The 15,866-nt window shown below is 44.4% G+C and overlaps 1 protein-coding gene across 4 annotated transcripts in view; it reads left to right on the top strand.

The window, feature by feature from the left end:
• The first annotated feature begins 5,969 nt into the window (after positions 1–5,969).
• Positions 5,970–15,866, top strand: part of LOC141166076 (uncharacterized) — a 372,610-nt gene continuing 362,713 nt past the window's right edge. For 2 of the 4 annotated variants that reach the window (XM_073652396.1, XM_073652378.1), the window contains exons 1-2: positions 5,970–6,074; positions 6,165–6,264. In XM_073652396.1, the coding sequence (XP_073508497.1) occupies positions 6,258–6,264 (7 nt within the window). In that variant the 5' untranslated portion in view covers positions 5,970–6,074; positions 6,165–6,257. Of the gene's footprint in view, positions 6,265–15,866 lie in introns of all 4 variants that reach the window. The other 2 variants (XM_073652387.1, XM_073652369.1) reach the window with 1 other exon arrangement.

Raw genomic sequence — 15,866 nt, 5'->3', positions numbered from 1 at the left:
TGCTGGTGGTGGTCAGGGTGGTAGTTTTGCTGCCCCTGCTATTGGTGGCATGGCAGATGTTGCAAATGGCCTTTTTTGGGTTAACTGGACAGTCTTTAAAAAAAGAGCCAGACTCGGGAAGACCTAACAGTTGGACTGACAACTTCCCTCATATTGGTGTTTTGGGGAAAAGTTGCCCGCCTTGTGTCTGTGGCCACCCCACTGTTTCTTTCTGCCTGTTGTGGTGCTACAGCTCCCTCCCCCTCTGCGCTGCTATCCTCACTATGCATGTCACTTTCCCAGATTGAGTCAGTAACTTTATCGTCCACCACCTCGTCTTCCACGTATGCATCCTGGTCCTCCTCCTGACTTTCTGGCAATGTGTGTCTCATCATCATCCACCTCTTGCGACAGTAATTGCACTTTCCCGCTGCCGCTTTCGTGTGACTGTGGCTGCTCAAATATTTGGGCATCACTACATGCGATCTCCTCATGCACCGCTTGAAGCGGATAGAGCGAGAGGCCAGAGTCAATAAATGGAAAAGTGAACAGCTCTTTGGAGTGTCCAAGTATGGGATCACTTGTCTCCAGGCACTCGGCATGGTACGAGGAAGGAGGATCAGGGTGAGGAATATGTGGTCCAGGCTCACGGCTACTTAGACTGGACCATGTGGAAGACAGGGTGGTGGTGGCAAACTGACTGGAAAATATTATCTGCTATCTAACCAGCAACCTTTTCACACTTGTCTGGCTTCAAGAGTGGTGTTCTACGGCCCCCTAGAAAGTGGGACAGGAAGGTAGATCGACATAATGTGGGTGCTTGTAGTGCTCCCTCAGCAGGCACAGTTTTGTCTTGCCCACGGCCTCGGCCTCCGCATACACCATCAACATCAGGTCCACTTCCCCATCCCTTGCCCCGTGCCTTGCCCATTTTAAATGGAGTATAATATTTTGCAGCTTGCAAAAAATGTAAGGATTATTACCGCAGTAATATTTGATCATGTCTGATGACAAATTATTTATGCAGTGGTGGTATAGCGATGCTATTGGTCAGTGACCAAGTGTGGATATGTTTTCAACACACAAGTGCCACACTTTAAATGGAGTATAATATTTTGCAGCTTACAAAAAATGTCACGATTATTACCTCAGTAAAATTTGATCACGTCTGATGACCACGTTTTTATGCAGTGGCGATATAGCGATGGTATTGGTCAGTGACCAAGTGTGTATTTGTTTTCAATGCACAACTGCCACACTTTAAATGGAGTATAATATTTGTCAGCTTCCAAAAAAAATTCAGGATTATTACAGAAGTAATATTTGACCACCTGAGATGGTCAAGTTTCTCTGCTTGCACAATACAGCAATGCTATTCAAATAAAGCAAATCTGTCTGTATGCACTTAACAAGCAAATTGAGCAGTAAAAATGGTGTATTATAATGCTTTTCACCAAAATTATCAGGATTAAGAGCAAAAAAGAATATTATTAGCCCTGATATTTAGGGCTATTGATGTGAGTTCCAGCAGCAGAAAGAACGTGCAATGGACCCTATTCTGTACTATACTAGGTCTCCCAAACTCTGCCTAACTGCAATCAGCAGTATTAATATTCATCAGAATGAGCCCTAACAAGGATTGTTAGTGTAGATGAAAGTAATAATAGTGGTGTGGAATCAATGTTTAAAATAAGCGCCAATTCTCTCCCTCTCTTAGCTGCAGCTCTCCCTACTCTGCCTGTTTGACGGGTAGACTGTGGTGAGCATAGGGTCCCGGGTCTTATATAGACCCAATGACGCTATGCGGCCAGCCAATCACTGTAATGCCACAACCAACATGTCTACGGCATTATAGTGACTGTCAGGCAATCCCTGCATGTTAATTGGCTGCCTAATATGCGCCAAACATGTGGGGCGGGGACTCGAACTCTCGCCCAAATATTCAAAAAATACTCGCCCAGTAATGAGCATCTCGAGCACTGTGATACTTGGGCGAGTAACGACGAGCATGCTCGCTCATCACTAAAGCAGACCTCTGATGCTCATGGAATAAGATGTGTGAACAGCTCTGAAGACTCACCCATCTGTGGTTCCCCACAGTCAGTTGGGTGGTTGGAGAGTTGTGAGGTGGGGGAAACAATGGTATTTGGGTTGCCACCTTTGAGGGCTCTACTGTGTGTGCTGTTAAGGTGGAGGAAGGGGAGGAGAGGCCACTTGATGCAGCGCTTGCCATCCAATGGAACACATGCTCTTTCTGGCCCTGATCTACAGAACGTACCACTGTGTGGCTGCCAAAGAAAGAGTCGAGTAGCCCATCCAGTGACAGAAGCTGTCAAAATGCTGCGCAATTATACAATTAATGTCACTTTTCCTGGTGTCAGCCCATAATTTGAGCTGTTTATGCAGCTTTTGGCCCCCGTTAAATGTGTTGTCTATGCGTTGGTTTTGCCTCCCATTGAATTCAATGGGGTTCAGATATGTTCAACGAACTGTTCGGCGAACATCGGGACGTTCGCTGATCCGAACCAAAGCGAACCTTGAAAGGTTCGCTCATCTCTAATCATAATAGCTGCACTCTGAAACACTATAATATGTAGACATTGAATATACATTTTTTTTTACATTTGTAGTACATGCCTTCTGACTGAGCACTCCTCCCATCAGTCTAAGGCATATTAAATGGAGCTTGATCCTTCCTGCCCATATAATTGTAGGCTTTAAGCCTGAGAGAGGCATCATATTAGGTTTCGGGTGCCAAGTAGAAATGATCAGGCACTAAAATGCTCAAGTGTTCGGTACTTGAATCGAGCAGGTCGAATGCTCGGATGGTCTCGACCAGAGTAACAAGTATAATGGAAGTCAATGGTAAACTCAAGCATTTTCCAGAAGACCCTATCTGGAGGGCTTGGGGGGGGGGGCAGGAAAATTGCTGAAATGAATGGAAACAGTGTTCAAATGGAATGTGAACAGCATGGGGAAGATGCCTGGATGCATCTCTGACTCCCGGGTCACTGCTGGGAACAATGTTGCACAACTTTTATGGACTGACAATAAAACATACAAATCCGAAGACGTTTTGTGAAGCTCTAATGAACTCCAAGCCCAAGAGAGTTAATGCAGTGCTTGAAAATAATGGTGGCCACACAAAATATTGACACTTTGGCACAATTTGGTTATTTTCACTTAGATTAGTACACACTTTTGTTGCCAGCTGAGTCTCCTGACATTGTCTGTGCTTCTGTGGCTGGCTCTCCTGACATCCTCTGTGCTGCTGTGGCTGGCTCTCCTGACATCCTCTGAGTGTGCCATCAGCTGTAGGACTGTTGTTTTAACCATGCAGCAGCGGTGGTATATAAGTACTGCAATAGTAATATTAAACCCTGCCTAGATGCCTCTAATCCTAAACTTTCCCTCCACTTAATGCAGGTAACAGTGATTTCAGTACAAAAATACAGTGTCCATTTTAGGACATGATCAGATATCAAAATCAAACATCAGAAGGATGTCAGTTTGAGGCTAAATACCCTGTCTGAGAAGTGATTCTGACAAGTGATTCTGACAAGTGACTTTTACAACTGTAATAATAATAATAATAAAAAAAAATATAACTGTTTGCGGATTGGACTTGAACCCCAAATTCTGTGTCCTAAAGCCTGCTCACTAACCACTGAGCTATAAACTCAGCTGTAATATCCTAGAAGTTCTATTTGGTTATATGATTTTCAGTGCAAACTTGTCTGAAACTCATTGGGACCTATGCACAAACTGCAAGCAAGCCAAATTCAAATGATGTTTGATTTTGACTTGTGAGTCTGATGTGTGACTTTCTTCAAACATCAGAATTAGAATCACAATGACTTTTAGTCACCCTGAGTATTTTCATGGTTGATCTTATAAGACAAGAAAAGCTATCAGTTAGCATCACTTGACTGGTTAGCTTAATGATAAGGCATCAGTCTCTGAAACTACAGTGTTAGAGTTCAAATCCTGATAGGAATAAGATTTTTTTTTTTAATTATGGCTATTAAGCACACAAACTACAGGGGTGTTTTACTTTTAATATCTGACACTCTGATTGTCATCCTGATGTGTTAAGAGTTTCAGACACACTGTCTATTTGCATGGTAAATTACATAGCAAAAGTAAATAGTCAAAATCACTCGTCAAAATCACTGATCTCTGCAGGCCAAATATTTTCTGTATGGGTTGTGTACAGGGGTGGATTAAGAATAGCAAGGGCCCCGGGCAGTTTAGAAGGCACGGGCACGTAGCCATATATACACAGCGGGAGGCCGCACGGCACCATCTATAAACAGCAGGAGGCCGCACGGCGCCATCTATACACAGCGGGAGGCCACACGGCGCCATCTATACACAGCGGGAGGCCACACGGCGCCATCTATACTCAGCAGGAGGCTGCACGCAGTCACACACACAAACATATACAGACAAACACATACATACACGCATAAACACATTTGAAACACATAAATACATATAAACAGACATCACACAATTATGTCTGCCTGCACACACACACACACACACTCTCACTCACTTTCACACACTCTCACACACTCACCATCCCCCGGCTCGGCTCCAGTCCTCCTGCTCCTCTCCGCGCACAGGGCCGTGTCTCCTAGCTGTGACGCGGCCAGGCCAGCACAGGGAAGTTTACTGCTGCAGTGCTGGCACGGCCGAAGAAGAAGTAGCGGCCGTGCGCCGCTGCTGGGGGAGCGGTCCGGGAGCCCCCCGCCACTGTCTGCCTGTATGCCGCGCCCCTGTGTATGCTGGGCCCTGCCTGATTTCATGTGGCAGGGCGGTCCCAGCATCATTCAAACTGCCCGCCCTGGTGGATCTGCAGCTGGCCGGATGGGAGCGGCTGTGTGATGCAGCGTGTCTATGAGTGGCTGCTTTGAACTTTGGGACCGCCCTGCTTGACGTCATGTGGCAGGGCGGTCTCAAAGTTCAAAGCAGCCACTCACAGACACGCTGGCTGCATCACGCAGCCCTGTATATACACTAGCGCCGGCGGGAAATTTAAATGATGTTGGGACTGCCCTGCCACATGATGTCAGGCAGGGCGTACCAACAGCATTTAAACTGCACGCCCGTGCTAGTGAATATACAGCCGAAGTGGCCAGATGGGAGCGTCATGTGCACTGGCAGGGCGGGGCGACACAGTATGATTCAAACCGCCTACAGCTGCGGGCCCGCTGCGGAGATCATCTAAAGCTTCGGTCAGCGCGGCGGTGACCGAAAAAAATGCGCATTATAATGGGAGCAATTCATGGGCCCCCTGGAGCCTCAGGGCCCCGGGCGGTAGCCCATATTGCCCTCATTATAATCCGCCTATGGTTGTGTATGAAGCATCAGAAGGGACAATGAAAAGAGTCTCAGAATACATATTTAAAAAAAAACAAACACTTTTTTTATGTGTACAATGTTTTTTCTAATATACTTCATTAAACTTTTATTTTACTTTTAAATTAATATTGTATGTCAGTATGAAACTCGCAAGCAATCTAAAGTCAAGACAAATAAGTTTGGTTTCATGGCGGGCATATGGGGTTTTTGTTAGGTTTTCAATATGGGCAGTTTTAGATAACGTGTGAGCCTGGGGCCCTATTTTCTAAAAAGTGCACGCCCCCTCCAAAAAAAATAATTTATTGAAAAAACTACAGAAAACACCTGTGTGTCTCCAGATTGGCAGTGACCATGTAAATAAGACTTTGGATTTGGGATATTCACCTTCACTCTGGCCAGTAAGTGTATTTTATTTTTTTTATTGAAGTACCACTTTAATCTGAATTTCTAAAATTTATTATGGTAACCAAACATTTTTATCTCTTACTTTATAAAAAAAAACATATAAATAAGTCATGCATGAAAAGGTTAAACGAGTAAAATAATTCTGAGCAGTACAAAAGAAAAAAGGAAGTAAGGCGGAGTTTGTGGATTCTGTGGTAATAAAGAGCTTGCGGTTATATAAAGACCATAGCTCTAGCCACCTTGCCAGCTGCAGACAGATACTGGGAGGTCAAGGCTATATTTCTGCATTCTCATTACATTTGTGTTTCATAGGAAATTGTATAGTAAGTTTCTAATATAGCTTATGCTATACACGACTTAGCAGCTCTGCTGTTGACAGTAGCAGTTCTGATTACTATATAAATTATTTATAGTCTTATACTGCTGGGCGCTTCAGAAGGAAGACTTGTGGTTATTTTCATCACTATCGGAACAAATTCCAGGCTAACTGACACAAGTGAAAGAAGATGAAATGTAAGTGTTACTTCCACATAGTAATTATAATTCATACTAAAAGGATGAGAAATGATGATCTTTGTCTCCTTATACAAATCCTTTTTAGCCTATGTCACAAGTGTGTGTGCAGAACAGTGAAGATAATTGGGATTGATTGATGTTGCTTTCCAATATCAGCGATCTGAAGAACTATGTCTACAAAAATCAATCTTTTAATCATATATGAGTTAGGTACCATCCTGATTGAGTACACCTTGCTGCGGTGCGATGGCTTTTACCCTTTTTTGATCAAAATAGTGTTAGCTAAGTACTTTACTTGATTTATATGTACTATTACTACCCATTTACTTATTAACTTATTACAGGGTATTTTGTTTTTATCTTAGGTTGTATATACATAATGTTACATATACAGTGTGTGTGTATATATATATACACACACACACATACAGTATATATATATACATACACACACACACATACAGTGTGTGTGTGTATATATATATATATATATATATATATATATCATTTTTGTTTTTAAATTTAACAGCTAACTAATACTCAAAGTATTTGTTTCTATAGAAACAAATATGCCATTTTCCTCAAATATCTGATCAAATTAAATGCTTTTTTACTCTTTAAGGCTATGTTCCTATGAGGAATATTTAGTGAGTTTTTTAGAAAAAAAAGGTTTGGTACCGTGTTAGCCAGTTGAAAAAAGATTACTCTCAGTGGGAAAAACAAGATAATCTTGTAGTTATGATACCTTTTAACGGCTAGCAAAAATAAAATAAATGATGTTACAAGTACAAATGACAAGTTGGTTGTGCACACAGGTTTTTTGCAACAAATGCCTCCTGCATACAAGTATAACAAACATGCATACTAACGTACATATAACATGTTAAAAAGGGCATGTAAGTATAACTGTCGTGCATTCAAAATACATATCACATGTGTGACCCTAATGCAGGACTATAGAGCATAAATATTATAGCTATACGTGTATCAATATACCCCTAGACCAGTAGTGTACCCCTTGGTCCGTTTCTAGATTAATAATCAGAACCTATCTACCACCCATGACTATTGAGTGTCTAGACATATATGGAATAAACTGGCATTCTAGCAACCTGTGAATACAAAAGAGTGGAAACCTGAAGATACAAAAGGGAAACCCCACGCGTTACCCCTTTTCAGGCTTCCTCAGGAGTATGAGGAATTGTATTTTGAATGCATGACAGTTATAATTACACTCCCTTTTTAACATGTTATATGTACCTTAATATGCATGTTTGTTATACTTGTATGCAGGAGGCATTTGTTGCAAAAAAACTGTGTGCACAAAAAACTTGTCGTTTGTACTTGCAATCTTGTGATTAGTGGCTTAAACAGAGGTGGAAACTTCACATGTAGTCACGCTTCCTCATTGAGGTTGTTGTTTGTTTTTAATTGTTTTTTAATGGTGTCCATATGTTTACCCAATAAACTTTGTATATACTTTTTGGTTAACTCATGGTTTTATGGGCTACATTTATTGGTACTATAGACATATTTTATGTTCCAGTGCTTCATATTGCACTATAGTAGGTTACAGTTCAGGACTGCTAACACAAAGACATGTAAAAGCTAGATTGCAGTTTGCCAAAATGTATGTGAGTAAGCCAAAATCCTTCTGGGAAAGTGTCTTATGGACAGATGAGATCAAGATAGAGCTTTTTGGTAAAACACATCATTCTGCTGCTTATCGAAAACAGAATAATGCAGACAAGAAAAGAATACAGTACCTACAGTTAAATATGGTGGAGCTTCAAGGATGTTTTGGGGTTGTTTTGGTGCCTGTGGCACGAGGTGCCTTGACTGTGTGCATCATGAAATCTGAAGATCACCAAAAGATTTTGGATCTCAATGTAGTGCCCAGTGTCAGAAAGCTGGGTCTGCATCCTAGGTCATGGGTTTTCCAGCAGGACAATTACTCCAAATATACTTCAAGAAGCACCCAGAAATGGATGGAAACAAAGTGCCAGAGAGTTCTGAAGTGGCCAACAATAAGTCCAGATCTAAATCCCATTGAACACCTGTGGTGAGATCTTAAAATTACTGTTGTGAGAAGGCACCCTTCAAATATGAGAGACCTGGAGCAGTTTGCAGAAGAAGAGTGGTCCAAAATTCCAATTGAGAGGTGTAAGAAGCATGTTGATGGTTATAGGAAGGATTGATTGTAGTTATTTATTCCAAAGGGTATGCAACCAAATATTAAGCTGAGGGTGCCAACAATTTTCTCCAGCCCATTTTTGGGGTTTTGTATGAAATTATTTCCTGTGGTAGATCACTCACTCAGCTGCACATGGAAGTAGACGCAGGAATGTTGTTTCTTTAAATTCCTGAGGAATTTATTAAAACACAGCATAAACCACTATTAAGGCCTTCAAAATAAACAGGCCTTTCTTGGCATAATGAGTAAACAAAAGAAAATAAGGTAGTACAGTCCATAGGCCTGTGGGATTCCACATTATACAAGATTCAGGAAAACAAACACAAGCTCCTCTCTCTGGAGCCAGCTTCTCCAGACACTGAACCCTGAATGCCTTTACAGGCCGAGTATTTAAACCTCAGACCACACCCTGGGGTAGAGATATGGTGAGCGACCTCCCACCCGCTCTATAGTCGTTCAATAAAAAACCTGGCCCATTGAAATGGCTGATTAACTCTCTCAGCATATAACATGCAGGAGAAGACTTCAAGGTTTCACATCACTGAAGCTATTAGCCTCAGTGAAACATATTTCCCTCCTGCACTCTGCAACTGACTTTGTCACAGTCCTATCTGCCTCTTTTCCTTTTTTTTGTGTTGTTCCAATACACACAAAGGAAATAAAAATGTGTATTACAAAACGTGTAATTGCAATAATTTTCTAGGAGAAATACTTAATTTTCTGGAACAATTTTCAAGGGTGCCAACACTTTCAGCCATGACTGTATGTTCTCTTTCTTTCAATTTATTTCTGTTCAATATTTTTTTTTAAATAATACTCCATTTAAACTAATAAATCTACCCGTTTAAAAAGCATTTAAAGCAAACCTGTCATCAGGATTTTGCTAAGTAAACTACAGGCATTGTCAGGTTGGCTCTGTTACACTGATTAAAATGATACCTGGGTGGAAGAAATCCATCTTGCAGTTTTGAATTAATGAGATGCTCGTGCTCCGGGGCGTACCTGTGAGCTGGTCTTTTTTTGGTGCTCTGGCCTCATCGTCATCATTCTGGGCTCAAATGACAGTTCACTGAACCTTCAGTGACCTGCCTCCTATTTTAAATACTGTGCCTGCATATTTAAAATTGTGGTCTTCAAAAAAAAAAAAAATCAACTTCAACAAAATGTTGGCGGCATCGGCGCATGCGCAATAGCATCTGTGTCACCCAGGGGGAATATAGGGGACTCGGTACCCGAGCCTTTTACCTTGTTTAGGAGGTCACGGCAGTCGGCTCCCGAGGCCCGTACTCTGGGTCTCTCTTTAAAAAGGGGTTTTAGTATAGAGTTTGTCTCGTGACGCCACCTGTGGTTTCCGGTAATAGTTACCGGCGCTGCTGCAGACCTCCGGGGGTGATGGGATGGCAGCTGGGATGTTCTTGCTCCCCACAGGCGGAGCGGACCCCCGGGGCAGTGTAGGTGCAGGTGGTGGTGATGCTGGGGCTTGTGGTGCAGGAGAGATGGCGCAGCAGGAGTAACTGACAGAGACAGGGGATTCACTTCAGTACCTTTTCTGGTGCGGATGTCAGGTACGGTCCAGGGTACTCGGTAGGAAGGGTGCACTTCAGGACTTCTCCCCAGTGAGCGGGTATAAGGTCTCCTGGTCCGTGTCTCCCTCTCTCTAAACTCCTGGCCAGCCTGCAACTGAGCCTAGCTTCTGTGTCGTGCTGTTCCTTCACCTGTCGCTTGGTAGTAGGATCTTTTTCTGGCAACCACTATCCCTGGACGCCGGGGCCTTCATGGTTCCTAGTCCTGTTAAGGGTTTAGCTTAAGGTCGACCAGGGACTTGTAGTCCTCCTGGTATGTCGGTGATCCCTACTGGGTATAAAGAACCCTGTAGGCATGGACCCGGTGTCCGGTTTATGTCTTGGGGTGAGCCTATGATGCTCCTCTGCCCCCTCAATTCCTCTCTCCTCTCCTTACTGCCTCCGGCCACACTTGGGGCCCTCAATACAGCAGCAGACATGCTGCGTCTTCACTGCTCTCAGTGGCAGCACACTCTGACTGACTGAGACTCTCTGACTCCCTAACTCGACCCTCCATATATATATATCCCTAACAGGGCTCCCTCTGGTGGTATGAGGTGGAAGGGTCGAGGTGTTTGTTTGTAACGAGGGCCTCTTGTGGAGAAGTCGATCTATGCACCCTTTTGGGTCCTGTGGTACCTGTGAACAGCAGGGTGCCACATATCTATTGAAGCAAGAGCATATCATTAACTCAAAACTAGAAACACTGATTAAACAAAACCAGAAGACAGATTTCTTCTGCCCAGGTATCATTTTATTTAGTTTTAAAGCGCCAACCTGACAATGCCTGTAGTTTACTTAGCAAAATCCTGATGACATGTGTGCTTTAAAGTGGTTTCCTGCTAAATTCATCAATCTACTAGTTGAGTAATAAATGAATGGCCAATGATAGTCCGACTCTGAAATACCGCATTGTGAAAAGTGTAGGTTTACACTTGACTTTTTTGCTGCATATTTTAAGCAGCGTATTTGGTGTGTAAAATGTATAGTGTTTTACAGTACCAGCATAATCATTGAAATTTCTGAAAACTCATGAACATTCTGCGTTTTTCCATGGGTATGTCAAGCCCTGCTGTGTTTTTGCCAGAACTGTGCATTTCAATTCTTTTAGAGCTTTTACAGTGCTTTTCACCGATAAAAATTAATGGTTGAAACACGCAAGTAAATACTCAACAAAAACACACGTTAAAACGCAACAAACGCATGTATTGTTCTCATATTTTTTTTGTCTTCCCTCCCCTTTTTGGTGTAGAAAAAATGCTGCAAAAATGAAATGTACTCTTCATAAGCCCATTGTTTCAGCAATAAATTTTCCTAAAAATAAGTAACTTAACCAAAAACTTCATGATGAAAATCACACATCCCTCTCGTTACAATTGTTAAAGGATATAACACCTACATAGTCCAAACGGATAACCAAGGAATGACCAAAGTAGTTTAACATATAATAATCAAATTTTATTGAAGACACCACATGACAATTAAAAAACATGAAAAGACATGATAAAAAGTGTGTGATAATATGAGGGAGACTAAGGGCATCCACCACGACATGATCCTATGAAAGAGGTTCACTGGTTAGTATAACAGCTTCAACTTGTCTACTATTTATGAATTAATACATGCAATTGCATTTCCTATGAACTACAAGTCACTTTTTGCACTATGCACTTTATATTGAATCATGCTTTACAGTGGTGGCCAAAAGTATTGGCACCCCTGCAAATCTGTCAGATAATACTCAGTTTCTTCCTGAAAATGATTGCAATCACAAATTCTTTGGTATTATTATCTTCATTTAATTTGCTTGAAAGGAAAAAACACAAAAGAGAATGAAGCAAAAATCAAATCATTGATCATTTCACACAAAACTCCAAAAATGGGCCAGACAAAAGTATTGGCACCCTCAGCCTAATACTTGGTTGCACAACCTTTAGCCAAAATAACTGCGAACAACCGCTTCCGGTAACGATCAATAAGTTTCTTACAATGCTCTGCTGGAATTGTAGACCATTCTTCTTTGGCAAACTGCTCCAGGTCCCTGATATTTGAAGGGTGCCTTCTCCAAACTGGCATTTTGAGATCTCTCCACAGGTGTTCTATGGGATTCAGGTCTGGACTCATTGCTGGCCACCTTAGAAGTCTCCAGTGCTTTCACTCAAACCATTTTATAGTGCTTTTGGAAGTGTGTGTTGGGTCATTGTCCTGCTGGAAGACCCATGACCTCTGAGGGAGACCCAGCTTTCTCACATTGGGCCCTACATAATGCTGCAAAATTTGTTGGTAGTCTTCAGACTTCATAATGCCATGCACACGGTCAAGCAGTCCAGTGCCAGAGGCAGCAAAGCAACCCCAAAACATCAGGGAACCTCCGCCATGTTTGACTGTATGGACCGTGTTCTTTTCTTTGAATGCCTCTTTTTTTTTCCTGTACACTCTACAGTATGTTGATGCTTTTTCCCAAAAAGCTCTACTTTTGTCTCATCTGACCAGAGAACATTCTTCCAAAACGTTTTAGGCTTTCTCAGGTAAGTTTTGGCAAACTCCAGCCTGGCTTTTTTATGTCTCGGGGTAAGAAGTGGGGTCTTCCTGGGTATCCTACCATACAGTCCCTTTTCATTCAGACGCCGACGGATAGTATGGGTTGACACTGTTGTACCCTCAGACTGCAGGTCAGCTTGAACTTGTTTGGATGTTAGTCGAGGTTCTTTATCCACCATCCACACAATCTTGCGTTGAAATCTCTCGTCAATTTTTCTTTTCCGTCCACATCTAGGGAGGTTAGCTCATGCTTCCTCACAATTTGGTTTCTCAAGTCCTCAGACAGTTCTTTGGTCTTCTTTCTTTTCTCCATGCTCAATGTGTTACACACAAGGACACAGGACAGAGGTTCAGTCAACTTTAATCCATGTTAACTGGCTGCAAGTGTGATTTAGTTATTGCCAACACCTGTTAGGTGCCACAGGTAAGTTACAGGTGCTGTTAATTACACGAATTAGAGAAGCATCACATGATTTTTCAAACCGTGCCAATACTTTTGTCCTCCCCCTTTTTTAGGTTTGGTGTGGAATTATATCCAATTTGGCTTTAGGACAATTCTTTTTGTGTGTTTTCATTGAAGACAAATTAAATGAGGATAATAATACCAAAGAATTTGTGATTGCAATCATTTTCAGGAAGAAACTGAGTATTATCTGACAGATTTGCAGGGGTGCCAATACTTTTGGCCACCACTGTAAAGCATGATTCAATATAAAGTGCATAGTGCAAAAAGTGACTTGTAGTTCATAGGAAATGCAATTGCATGTATTAATTCATAAATAGTAGACAAGTTGAAGCTGTTATACTAACCAGTGTTCATATCGCTGGGATGCCCACGCCTGCCTCTCACTTCTATGCGCATTTCGCAGCGTGCTTCCTCAGGTACTGGTAGTGAGCACAGGGTTTAGGTGGGGATAATAAAGGCCTAGGGGTAATTAGTCAGCCAATCGGGTGCATAGTGCATGATATCGGCGCATAACGCTGCCCGACGGAAGATGCCACGCGTCCATCCCCAGGGCTGCGGTCACGTCACCAAAGGGTGCGGCGGCGCCCCTAGCGACATCACATGCATCCCGGAGAGAGACAAGCGCGCACCCCTGGAAGGGCGGCGATGTGCACCACACTACCTCCGCCATGAGGACTGAGGGCAAACCGGCGCATAACTCCGCCCGCCAGAAGTTGCCGCGCGTCCATCCCCAGGGCTGTGGTCACATCACCAGAAGGCGCAGTGGCGCCTCTGGCGACATCACAGACAGCCCGGAGAGAGACAAGCGCGAACTTCCAGAAAGGCAGCAATGCACACTGCACTGACTCTGCCATGATGCTGGATGGCAAAACTGTGGGCAGATATGTTCTCCCCAACAGGCCATGGCTGCTTGTTAAGGAAATCACTACAGACGCCATAACACAATAGAAAATGTCATACAGCCATATCTATATACCTCTGTGAGAGTTATTGCAAGCTATAAATAATAGTAATAAGACTAAGCGGGTCACAAAGCGTACCTGTAACGGGTCTGGGAGGTGGAACCTCTGAGCAACTATACAAAGGGGGCAGTCCTTGTAAGGAAGCGGGTGGCTCCCAGCGAAGGCGGGCAGGCAGTCACGGCTAGTGACGGGGACAGTCTCTGGGTAAGAGGGCAGGAGGTCACGGCAAGTGACGGGGACAGTCTCTGGGTAAGAGGGCTGGAGGTCACGGCAAGTGACGGGGACAGTCTCTGGGTAAGAGGGCAGGAGGTCACGGCAGGCGGGTGGTCACAGCTAGTGACGGCTGAGCCTCCGGGTAGGCTAGCAGACAGGTAGCAGGTGAGCGCTCCCAGGTGAGCGGGCAAGAGTCTCTGGACAGGCAGGTGGTCACAGCACATGACGGCAGAGCCTCCAGATAGGCTAGCAGACAGGTAGCAGGTGAGCGCTCCCAGGTGAGCGGGCAAGAGTCTCTGGACAGGCAAGTGGTCACAGCACGTGACGGCAGAGCCTCCAGGTAGGCTAGCAGGCAGGTAGCAGGTGAACGCTCCCAGGTGAGCGGGCGAGAGTCTCTGGACAGGCAGGTGGTCACAGCACGTGACGGCAGAGCCTCCAGATAGGCTAGCAGACAGGTAGCAGGTGAGCGCTCCCTGGTGAGTGGGCAAGAGTCTCTGGACAGGCAGGTGGTCACGGCACGTGACGGCAGAGCCTCCAGGTAGGCTAGCAGGCAGGTAGCAGGTGAGCACTCCCAGGTGAGCGGGCAGACAGGTCCATAGACAGACTGGCAGGGCTGGTAGGCAGACTGTCGGACCGCAGGAATGTCAGCAGAAAGACACGTATCAGGCAGGTATCAAGCAGGAAACTGGCAGGTAACTGGCAGGTAACTGGCAGGTATCTGGTAACGGGACCTGAGGGCTGAAGCAGAGTGATAGGCTATGCAACAACATTGCTCGGGCACCTCCATTTTGGAGGAGGTGCCTTATATATGGAGAGGTCCTCTGGCCATTGGCCGGGGACTCCTTAGGACGGCGCGCGCGGCCCCTTTAAGAGAGGGGGAGCGCGCGCGCGCCCTAAGCACAGTGGCCGGGAAGGAGCGCACGCTGCCAGCAGAGCGGGAGGAAGACGCCGGGCACGGAGCAGAGAGGTGAGGGGAACAGCGTCCCTGCCTAGCAGAAGGCAGGGACGCCGACGCTACAGTACCCCACCCTTTAGGCCCCCCCTTTTTTAGGCCAGACAGAAATTTATCAAGGATGTGAGGGGCATGGATGTTCTCCCGGGGCTCCCACGTTCTCTCCTCAGGACCAAACCCCTTCCAATCTACTAGAAAAAAGGTCTTTCCTCTTACCCTTTTGGTGGCCAGAATGTTCTCTACCTCAAACTCGTTCTCAGCAGAAATCGGAGCAGGAGGCACACCTGTAGACTTGGAAAAAGAGTTAAGTACCACGGGTTTGAGGAGAGATACATGGAAGGAGTTAGGGATCTGGAAGTTGGCCGGGAGTTTCAATTTATAGGCCACCGGGTTGATCTGTTTGATAACCTCCAGTGGGCCGATGAACCGAGGCCCTAACTTGTAGGAAGGAACCTTGAGCCGGACATACTTGGACGAGAGCCAGACTTTATCTCCAGGATGGAATTGTGGAGGATCCAGGCGTTTTTTGTCAGCGTGTTTTTTCATCCGCTCGGACGACTGAAGGAGTGCGGATCGGGTACTCTCCCAAATGCAGGAAAATTCGCTAACGAGGGATTCCGCAGCCGGATTGTCCACCGAGGTGGAGACGGGAAATGGGATCCGAGGATGTTGACCGAAGACTACAAAAAACGGGGATTTGGAGGAAGAT

This window comes from Phyllobates terribilis, unplaced genomic scaffold, assembly GCF_046119375.1.
Source record: "Phyllobates terribilis strain yellow unplaced genomic scaffold, ASM4611937v1 Scaffold_1__5_contigs__length_1240528914, whole genome shotgun sequence".
NCBI classification, from domain to species: Eukaryota; Metazoa; Chordata; class Amphibia; order Anura; family Dendrobatidae; genus Phyllobates; species Phyllobates terribilis.
This window is presented reverse-complemented; position numbering and strand designations above follow the sequence as displayed.